We start from the raw sequence: 11,642 nt of genomic DNA, 5'->3' as shown, positions 1-11,642 counted from the left end.
TAAACCAACGGCATGTTTTTTTTAAATATCCAATTGCTTTAAGGCACGTTTTGAGATAAGATGAGATTTTTTACTAAATAGCGAAAGGAAAATATCATAAACAAAAGTTGTTTTATAAAAATTTATGGACTAATACTTAAATCTTAATACTTTCTATCTCTTTGTCTGTGTTTGAATATAGAAACGATTTTTATATTTATTATTCTATATTATTTATTCTCCCAAGAAAGCCAATATGCTATTATTGATTTAAAAAGATTAAAAAAAAAGTTTTTTTTTTAAACTGTTAATGTTATTTAACGTAACATAACGAAATAGAATATTTTGATATCGAAATTAGGAAGTATCCCATAATAAAAATTTTTGATTGTAGCTATAGATAGATTTTTGATAGGTATGAAAAATATATATTAAAATTAATTTACTACGCTTAGTAAAGAAATATAAAAATATATATATTTTTAAGGCTTTCAAATTTTTCGATTCATGTTATTCGGATATTGAAGTTTACAACATCGGCATGATTTGCTTGATTATTTTTCAAATAAAATATAAGAATAGAGTACATTACTCAATATTTTGATACGTAAAAAAATGCTTTTTATTAAAATGAAAATAAAGAAAAAAAACATGTCATATTTATACTAGTTAAAGCTTTTGATGAATTTTTCAAACAATGTAATTACGAATGATTTTAAGTTTTGCATAAATAAAAAATATTCTTCATTTTGTATAATTTATGGAACTTAAGATCCACAAAAAAATATTTTTCGTAAAAAAGAACTTAATTGGGATAATTATTACCTGATTATCTCAATAATTACAAAATATTCAAGTGAAATTTTTTTAGTTTTACCTTCTATCTGGTCCGAAACATATTGCTCATGGGCTGCAATAGTGGCACAACTCAAAAAACCTGCTTTTTGGATTAAGAACAGGTGTAAATATGAAAATACACATTCTTTCAGCAGCAATACTAGCACAACCCATAATTCAATTTGAAGGTAATCTTCGTTTAAGCAAACTGAAGCATTTCTTATGCATTTTCTTTAGAAATGAAAACTTTAAACCAACTTATCTCAAAACTTGATTTTTTGAGTTGTGCCGCTATCGCAGCCCATGAGCGATATGGTCACAATTTCTGACTTGTTTCTAACTTTTATTTTGCAAAACTTAATTGGGATATCTACTTCCTAATTATCCCGATAATTATTAAATATCCAAGTGAATTTTTTTTTAGTTTTTCTTATGTCTGGTTCGAAACACATGGTCAAAATTTGTGACTTTAATCTTGATAAAACCGTGTTTTTTTAGTAATACTGCCCTATTTGCTATTTACCCTGATAAATACAAAATATTGAAATGATATTTATTTTCTTTTTCCCTATGTCTGATAGGAATTAAATGGCCGAAATTTCAGACTTTAATTTTCTTAAAAACGTGCTATTTTGATATTTTTGCTAATTACTACGATAGTTAAAAATATCGAAATGAAAATTTGCTTATTTGTTTTCGTTTTTTTCCCTATATTTGATACAAAATTGGTCAACATTTGAGACTTTCGTCTTCGTAAATAAATGTTATTTAGTAATACTGCCATGTATGCTAATTACTCCCTGAATATCACGATGTTTATAAAATCTCGAAATGAAAATGTTTTAGTTCCTCAGTTTATCTTATAAAAACACATGATCTAAAACTGACCCATGATCTCCATCTTGGTAAAAAGTGTTAGCATTACTGTTAATTACACTTAAATTATATCTGTTCCATATATCTGTTGCGAAATAAATGATCGATATTTCAGACTTTAATCTTGAAAATGTGCTATTTTGTAGTGCTGCCATTTTTGTAATTATCTAAAACTTACGAAATATCGAAATGAATTTTTTTTAAGTTCTTCCTTATGTGTGATATAAATAACATTTACAAAATTTGAGACTTTCATCTTGGTTAAAACGCGTAATTTAGTAATACTGTGGTCTATTGTAATTGGCCCTATAATTACAAATATCAAAATGAAATATTTTTTTATTTTTTCCCTTTCCCTGCTACAAAATTGGACAAAATTTGAGACTTTCCATCTTAGTAAAAATAAGTTATTTGCTAACACTGCCATTTATGCTAATTAGCCCCTAATTATCACGATTATCTCTGAGTAATATTGACAGTTACAAAATGTCTATAAAAATAATTTTTTTACATTTTTAATTCATCTCGAAAGATTACGTCGTCCCAAGTTTAGTTTTTTTTCAACTTCAAGGGAAGAGGCAGAATCAGTGATGATTCGGTGAAAATGTGAAAACTTAAAATATGTGCTTACTTACGAATAGTACGTATCTGTGTCTTGTTTTCAAACTACGAAAACCGCGTCTTCTAATTTATAGTTCGGAATTTATTTTGCGCACATCACATAGGGATTCCTGATTGAAAATAGTTAATCCAAGAGATCACATTTCTTGTAGTCAGAAAATACTAAACATACTCAATAAATTAAAAAAAAGTTGATTAAAAGTTGAAAATATGTTTCAAAACTATAACTAACAGTTATTACAGATTAAAGTATTCATGACTGAAATTTAAAATTCGGGACTCCACCGAATTGAAATCTCGACAACAACCCTTGTGATTTAATTTTTTCTTAATTTAAATGTATTTTGGAAAAGTATTTAAAAGACATTATTTTGCAGAAGATCTTAGTTTTAAAAGGGGAGAAATTTAAATTTAATTAAATAAATAAAATTAAAAGCATGTATTAAAAATTCTAATTTCTCTTTCTTAAATATTTTTTGTAAAACTTATTTGTTGTAAAGTGCTCATGTAAAATTTATAAATACATGGCTTTATTGTTTTAAATTAATTTTTACCAAATATTTCGTCACATGATGTTAAAGATTTTGTGTAATTTCCTTATATCTAATAGGGCAGAGATATCATATTATTATTTGTCCTTTTTTTCTGAAGACATTGCCCCGTACATGGATAACCATCATTAAAATTTTTTTAATTTATAGTCAAACAAAGAAAATTTAAATAACTAAGTTCAAGTACAAAATTAAGCAGAAAAGGGTGGAAATGATGCTGGTCTAAATATTTCTTTCCCATACTCCCTTACCCAGGTTTCAACTTGATTTCCTTTCCAGGTCTTGTAGAATTCCTTATCAGTCTATTTCTCATAAATAGGTAAAATGGTGTTAAAATGAAGTTTATTGTTAAAACGGGGTTGAAACTGTATTCAATGGAGAAGGGGGGGGGGGTTACTGCCTCTACATGGATGAAGCTGGGTGTGTGCCTGATTGGTTAGAAGTTAACAGATAAGAACTATTGTGCAATAAATTGGTATTCTTGAAATATTGAAAGTACATCTCTTAGAAAGTCTTGACCATTTGGTCTTCGGAAATTGTCTGTGAAGCATCTTGTGGTGAAGAAACATTTTCTATTTTATCCGTGGAATAGTTCGACAAAAAACGGAGCATCAGCTACGAGATTCTACAGCAATAATTAACGTCTTCATCCTTACTTCAAATAGGGTAAGTACATTTAAATGGTTCATTTCAATTTTTGTGAGTTTATAAATTATTACATTTTATTACTGAATTTGTGGGCTTATTGAAATTATGATATGTTTATCGATTTTAAGATTAGAAACATTTTTCATTCTGTTTATACCGTCTACAATATTGTTAGAATAATCAGATCTTCGGTGTTTTAAGTTAAAGAGTATCTTTTTATGAAGTTGAATTGAGATGAATTGTTTTTGAATTTATTTAAGTAGCCTCATGTTCATTTGAAATTTTTTGAAATAAATTTATACTGATACTTGTTGAATAGAAATAAATTAAATTGTACGTTTCATTGCATTTTAATAAAAATTTCTTTTATTCGATTTTAGCCACTCTTAGTTAATCGCCAATTTATATTTAAATGACCTATTTATAATAACTCCAATTCATATTATCTTCGAATATGTATTTATATTTAGGAAAATTAATGTTTTTTTCTGTTGACTTAAGGGGTACATTTTGTGAGTTTAATTAAAAAACAATACTGTGTTGATTTTATTCAAGTATTATTAAATTTAGATACTAATAGGGTAATTTGTTAAATAGAATTGAATTAAATAGCATGTTTTGTTCTGTTTTTATAAAAATGGCTTTTATTTCTCTTTGTCCACTCTCGGGTTATCTCTCTTATCTTAGTTTGTCCCGCCAAGTTATATTTGAGTGTAAATTGTTAGTAAATTTATATAAGTTGAATTAAAATAAATTGCTGTTGAATTTATTTAGGTATTAATATTGAATTTAAGTAATTCCATACTTGAAGCGAAATATTTTTAAATAGACTGATTTTTTTTTTTTTTTAAAAAAAAGAGAATTTAACTAAGGTAGTTCTCACTACATTTTGTCATCTCTCGGTTAACCACCATGATATACGTATGTGTTATGTATGTTAACATTTGAATTTTCAGCATTTTTCTTTAAAATTTAAAAGACGTATTTTTGTGGAGTTAAATTAAATGAAAACCCTGTTAAATTTATATATGTAACTCAATATTTAAATTTAACTTTAAATATTTAAAAGTTTTCCCAGTTATTTGCTACTTTTTATTAAAGCTTTGTCAAAATTTATAGCTTGGTTGTTTTCTGAAGAAAACTCCTTTGTTTTTCAATATAGAAGTAGCTTTAATTCCATTTTGTTCACTCTCAGTTAACCATCAATTTATATTTAATTGTTAAGAATATTAATATTATAGTTTGACTTTCTTTTTTTTTAATTTGAGAGTCATATTTTTGTGAAGATGAATCGAATATAAGTGCAGTTAAATTCATATAGGTATAATTCAATATGTAATCTTAAATATTTTTAAAGAAACTTGTGCTGGCTTTTGTTGGCTAGAATTTAATTAAATTGTACGGTGTATTGTATTTTTGTAAATTTAGCTTTTATTCCCTTTTGTTAGTTATCCACCAAATTATATTTCAGTGTTAAGTGTATTAATATTATAGTTTGCGCCTTTTTTTTTTTTTTAATTTGAGAGGCATGTTTTTGTGAAGTTAAATTAAAATAAAAGTGCAGTTAAATTTATATAAGTATAATTCAATATTTAATTTTAAATATTTTTTTATGTACTGATTTTTGTTTGCTAGAATTTAATTAAATTGTAATTTGTGCTATATTTTTATAAATATAGCTTTTATTCCATTTTTTATACTCTCAGTTATTCATTAATTGGGTAAATTTTTGTGAAGTTGAATTAAAATAAATTACTGTTCAATTTATTTGGGTATTAAAATTAAACGTAGCTGGCTCAATATTTAATATGAAATATTTTTTAATAGATATAGACTGATTTTTGTCAAAAAGAATTTAATTAAATGGAATGTTGAGGTGTATTATTATTAGGTAGCTTTTATTCCATTTTGTATACGCTGAGTTATCAATTCATTTACATTTAAGTGTTAGGAATTCATTAATTTGCTGCATTTTTTATTTTATTTCAAGAGGACATTTTTGTGAGGTTTAATAGAGAATTGTTTAATTTACGTATGTAACTCAATATTTCATTTCAATTATTTTCAAATAGAAATATAATGATTTTTGTTAATTAGAATGAAATTAAATGGGCTTATTTAAGTAACTCAGTGTTTAGTTCTAAATATTTTTTAAAGAATTCAGGAAAATTAATATTACAAAATATTATTCAGTTAAATGATATTATGTTTTTTTTTTAAGCAAATTGCTTTTATTTCACTTATTGTTCTTCCAGTTATTTCTTAATTTTTATTCAAATGTTGTCATTGTCCTTTCATTTCTTTTTTTTATCTTCATATTTTATTTCACTACTCAGCATTTAAACAATATTTAATTCAACTTACTGTTAAACGTATTCATATTTAAATATTGTTTAAGGGATAGCTTTTGTTAAGTTGAATTAAATAAAGTTTTAAATGTGAACTAAATTGTGTTCAAACTTAATTATGTACTATTCAAAGTAATCGTACTTTCTAATGTATCTATAAAGATTGAGTTTTATTCCATTATCCAAAGTAGCATTTAAAACGTTAGCAAAATTCATAACTTGCGTAATTTTTATTTATTTATTATTTTTTGTAAAATTGATTTTCTATCTGCATTTACACATGAATTGATTTTTAATTTAAACATGTATGACTTTTTAAAAAAATGAGGATAGATTGCTTGAGGTTTTTTTGCAACCCGATTTTTTTAACAAGTTAAGTTTTTTACTCAGAAAAGTAATCAAGTGTTGTATTTAGTTAAACTTTATTTGAAACTTTATTGCTTGTAGTTATATAGTCTTTTAGAAACTTTTTCAGGAAAAAAATTATATTTTTCTAGTTTGTCAATTTAATAATTTAACTAATTGTAAGTAAACCCATCGGGCGAGTAGTATCCATACTATAGTATAGTATATACTTGTCCATTGTAGGTAGTTTTAGCATGCTTTTTATATCAATTAAATTTGTTCAAGTAATTCGATTTTTTTCAAAGGATTATTTCACTAATAATACAAGTAATTAGAATAGTTACATTCAAATTTAATGAACTTATTTCTATAATGTATGATCAAAATTTTCTATTTCCGTAACTTACGGACGATATTTTTAAAAACAATTTTGTTGCATTATTAATTTTCGTTACTCTTTACTTGTGATTTTTTTCCATTTAAATGAGTACGTTTTTTCTGATAATTTTTATAACAACAAATTTCATGTTGTTATTAAATAACAGTCAGTCAGTTTAATTGTCAATTTTTATCCATGCATTTAAGTTGTTACGTTGCAACGAAAAAGACAAAAAAAGATAGTAAATAAGCTATAATGGCCTCTTAGAATCATTAAGATCAAATTGATGAGAAATAATGGCCTTTAATTTTATTTTATTAGAATTATAGTAATGATTTAAGTTCTACAGAAATTCATAAATGGAATGTAAATAAGCCCCCGATAAGAGCTAATGAGAATTTATTTAACGTAACTGCATAGTATTACCAAATATTATTTTTTCTTGAGATCGAAACAACGTTTTATGTCCAATTTAAATTAAAAATTAATAAAGACATGAAGAATATGCGAATCGCCCTTATATTGTCGCCCTTATCATTTTATAAATTATGAAGCCAGTGATTTTATACTAAATATAACTGTAAAGATTACTGTTTATCAGATTTTTGTGCCTTAAAGTTTTACTGTGAAAAATGGATTTTACGATAAAAAGCACTGACCCCTGAGTGCTGGTACATTTTACCGTAAATTAAAATGGAGTTTTTTACAGACTGATTCGCGGTGGAGGAGAAATGATGATGACATTTCCAGGAAAAAAAATTCTAGTCCTTGGGAATTCAGATTAGAAATTTTTTTTCTACGAACAAAATCGGTTCAAAATTTTCTTTAAAATTTATACCTACAGTATCATTTAATTTATCTGGTTAGAATTGAATTGCTTCCCGTAAGTTTTAAATAATTTCATAAAGACTATTTAAGAAAATTAAACAACGATTACTGTGCATTTATAAATGATATAAATTTTTAAAATATAGTTATTAATGTTTCACAATATTGTTATTAATGTGTATTATTTATGTATGTAATAGTCATTAATGCATTTGAAGTAAAAATTTTATTGCTTTTACATACTACGGAAGAAAAAAAAGGAGTCTTTTTTTAAAAAAAAAATTTTCGAAAAACAATTAGTAGCTATAAATTGGACTGTTCAATAAAATAGTTGTATCCTGGGGCAATTAGAGAACAGATGGAAATCGTTTTAAATTTGTGGCATGTCGAGTACATTAAATTTTGCTTTCTCTTTGAATTTTCTTTAACCGCCATCTTCATCTTTCTGTGAGAGAAGAGGGTTTTAAAAAGAGGAGGAAAATTCAAATATATTATAAGACCAGCAAGATGTCGTTTCGAATTTATTTTTTATGAGGCAATAGATTGCAATTTTGGAATTATAAAAAATATAATACAAATGAATAATAAAGAAATATAATTTTTGATAGTGCCTACTTTAGCGTCTAAAATACCTGCCTAACCAAATTATATTTCATTTTCTATGTAGATTTTTACGCTATATCAAATGAGACCCAAACAAAAGAGATGAACCTAATGGTTCAGAAGTTATTTAAAATTTTTGCCTACCAAAACCTGCAATTTTGTATTGAGCACTTTTTTAAAAAAAAATTAGCATCCAAAACAAAATATGTTCCTAAAACTTATTAGTTCCAATTTTAGATTTTTAATTTGCGTAAATTATTATTTGAATGTTATTTAAACACTTTCATGTTGTATTTATAATTTATTTTATTTTAATTTTATTTGGTAGACAGGCGGTCAAATACAACGAAAAAAAAGCAGAAGGATTTTTTTGAAAACTACTTGAATATATATATTTTTTTTACCATAAATTGTTAGTTTTCTTGCAAAACAGCAAATTTGAGTTATGTATAGTTTACTATTTAATTTTATTCGTCAGAAAAGGAATCAATTATATTTTATTTGTCAGCAAGGACATTGTGAGGGAATAAATTGTGTTTTTTAAAAAAATTTCAGTTTTTTTTTCAATACTCTTGCTGAGTGGAGTAAAAAAATTCTCTCGAAAAATTCTAAAAATTTCTTATATAATTTTCACTCTAAATAGTACATTGTGTTCATAATAATTTCACGATTCTTGGGTCAAACTTCTTGGGTTTTAATGCAAATAATGATAACTCAGTTTTTTTCCTTACTTTTAGAATTATTCTAACTAACAGAACTAGTCTCCCCTCTCAAATGCATCATCCCTTAAAACCAAAATATTAAAGGGTATTTTTCGTTACGTATTTAGTGGCGTCAACATTTATAATTTGACTCTTTAAAATGTCGATGCAAATATAAAATTTGCGTAAACAAAAATTGCGCTAAAAAGTTTTAAAAAAAGGAAGCATTGGAAAGTTCTATTCAGCAAGTTTAGTGTGAAATTTAAATTTTTTTACTAAAAATATCCAAAATATAATTGGTTGGATTCAGAAAATAATAATTAGTTGACCTCTAATTTGAATTTTTTCAAGGACTTCCAAACTTAAATCATTGCACTAATAAATGAAGATTTTTTTAAAAAAGAGAAAAAAACGACTGAGATCTTTCTTTTTTTAAATTTTTACAAAATTCTTGAATACGGAATTAATGATGAACGGTATTGTTATTTTGTAAAATAATTGTCACTCCTGGCCTATCCTTTATTGAATGTGAAATCGATAGCCAAATAAAATGTGTTGCATTCAGTATACCCATTCTTGTCTTTCTCTCATTTTCGTAATAGATTTTTGATATTTAATTATTTATTTATATTATTTATTTATATTATTATTTATATTATTTATTTATATTGCTTATATATTGTTTTGGGTCAAAAATCAAAAACAGTATAGAAATAAAGGCAGATAGCTTCCTTGACACACAAAATACAGAGTTTAACTAATTGATAGTGCGATTACTTTTCAATGAATTAAACATTCATTCCAAATTTCCAACGATTAACTAACTCAAAGAGTATGCGTTGTTTTACCTATTAGAAACTCTGAGTGTTTCAATCGAGAGGTTAAGAACATTAGTAACTCACTTTAAATATTACTTAAATAAAACTTTTTATGTAATATCATTCTTATCGAACTCAAAAATTACGTCCTGAATTTGGAACGTACTGAAAAATGATCCTAAAAAATGGATCTGAATGACTCATCACCGTAGAGGAAAATTTAAATGTAATTATTAGAAAAGGGTAAATTTTATGTTAAACATTTTAAACGTAACTACATTTTGGTTTCCAATTTTCTTTTTACTGTTAGATAAATGTTTCGTGTTCACTTTTTTTTCCATAGCTATATTATAAATTTTGATTGTTTAGAAGAAAAAGACCATTTAATATTGAAGGAGAAATGCTTTAAAAATATTTTGATTTTAGGAATTAGGAAATCGCGACGGGGACTATTTTTGCTATTTAGAACAGATATAATATTCGTGAAAAAAACTCACGTTCCAAATAAATATATTTTTCTTAAAAACTTTCCTAAAACCACGACATAGTCCCCGTTTCTTAACTTCCTCTACAGTTTTAAGAAATTCAATATTTTTCAATGTTTACAACTGTTTGTTGATTAAAATATGTGAAGGTATTATTTAAAACATATTCTCAATTTTTCAAATATTTCTGAAAACATTTTATCCGGAATATATTCAAGATTTCAAAGTTTTTTTCTTAAAATTTCTTAGGGAGTTCCTTGTTTCGTCAACCACAATTGTATTTATATTTTAAGTATTTTTAAATTAAAAAAAGCTAAATCCATTACATTTTTATTATTTTTTTCAGCCTTAACACAGAACTTCACATCATGATGAGTTGCAGACGTCCAAGTCGCTTTGAAATTCGGGATTCGAACCGTCGACCAAGGAATGAGACTCCCGAGATGGTGGAGACTACAAATACGAAACGAATCAAACAGAAGCGGAGAACCCGTGCACGACGTCCAATTGACAATTCAATCATCGAAGAAGAAATATCGCGGAACTCTGTCGCTAACTATGAGATAGGTATGAACTGTGCTATATGCTTAAATATCGAACTTGACTGGCCACATCTCTTGCCGTGTGGGCATTTTTTTCATAACGCGTGTGTATCCAAATGGCTGAAATACAGTGATACTTGCCCTGTATGTTTTCGAAAATTTGAAAACCATAGCAATCAAGTACCTAACTCATATTCTGATGATGATGATATACATAGCACTCCTACGCCTAACATAATGGTTACAAGTACGCATATGCCTTCCACCCAAGTTGATGATACTTCAGATTCGGATTATTATGGGCCAGCAGATAAAATTCATAGTGTACTCAAAGGACGAGTTAAAAAGCCAATTCATCGTAGAAGAAGAGTTCGCTCCCAGCGATCGATTGACCTGCATGTTCTTGAAAAAGAAATATTGGATAGTGTTGTTCTGAATTACGAATTCAACATTGATTGTTCCATATGCTTGAATACCTTGAAAGAGTTGGATGAGAAGCAATTGCCTTGTGGTCACTGTTTCCACGATAAGTGTATTCACAATTGGTTCTACTACAACGTATCTTGTCCAGTGTGTGGGTTTACTCCAGTATCTGACATGCAGTCTTCTGATAAAGCCGAATCCAGTGATCCTGATGTCTTAATTGATGGGGAATTCATATTAATTGACTGCACTAATTCTATTGCCATTTTTGAGGGAGATGTAATTTACGACAATACAGAGTTTGAGTGCTTCAGTGGAAGTTGTTAAATATTAATTTCACTCATGATGATCACCTGCACTGGATGAGATCTCCTTTGATTTTAGTGCGATCAATTGTACTTTTTTAAAAAAATTTGGTATAATTTTTTTATAAATTTTACATTTAATTTCTTACTTGTCAATCACTATGTAAATTTTTAGTTTTGTTGAGCATCAACTTTTATAGGATTGTAAATGGAGTCATATCTTTTTTAAAATAAATAAAATTTTACATGAAATTTTACCATTTTTTTCTCAATTTATGTACAGTGAATTATTATTAACAACATTGTGGTATTTTAAAGCCAATAAGAGAAAGTATAGGTGCTACGAAGTACAC

General features: G+C 26.4%; 1 protein-coding gene across 1 annotated transcript; it reads left to right on the top strand.

Moving 5' to 3' along the window:
- The first annotated feature begins 3,300 nt into the window (after positions 1–3,300).
- On the top strand, positions 3,301–11,421 carry LOC122272566 (uncharacterized). The gene is made up of 2 exons (XM_071186291.2): positions 3,301–3,530; positions 10,366–11,421. Exon 2 carries the CDS (start codon positions 10,388–10,390, stop codon positions 11,309–11,311), a length of 924 nt encoding a protein of 307 aa, XP_071042392.1. The 5' UTR covers positions 3,301–3,530; positions 10,366–10,387; the 3' UTR covers positions 11,312–11,421.
- The last annotated feature ends 221 nt before the right edge of the window (positions 11,422–11,642 follow it).

Source organism: Parasteatoda tepidariorum, chromosome 9, assembly GCF_982258835.1.
Source record: "Parasteatoda tepidariorum strain Cologne lab strain chromosome 9, Ptep-v5.0, whole genome shotgun sequence".
NCBI lineage: Eukaryota > Metazoa > Arthropoda > Arachnida > Araneae > Theridiidae > Parasteatoda > Parasteatoda tepidariorum.
This window is presented reverse-complemented; position numbering and strand designations above follow the sequence as displayed.

Coding starts and splice junctions, on each gene's coding strand:
- LOC122272566 (XM_071186291.2), top strand. CDS start 10,388: ATGATGAGTTGCAGACGTCCAAGTCGCTTTGAAATTCGGGATTCGAAC.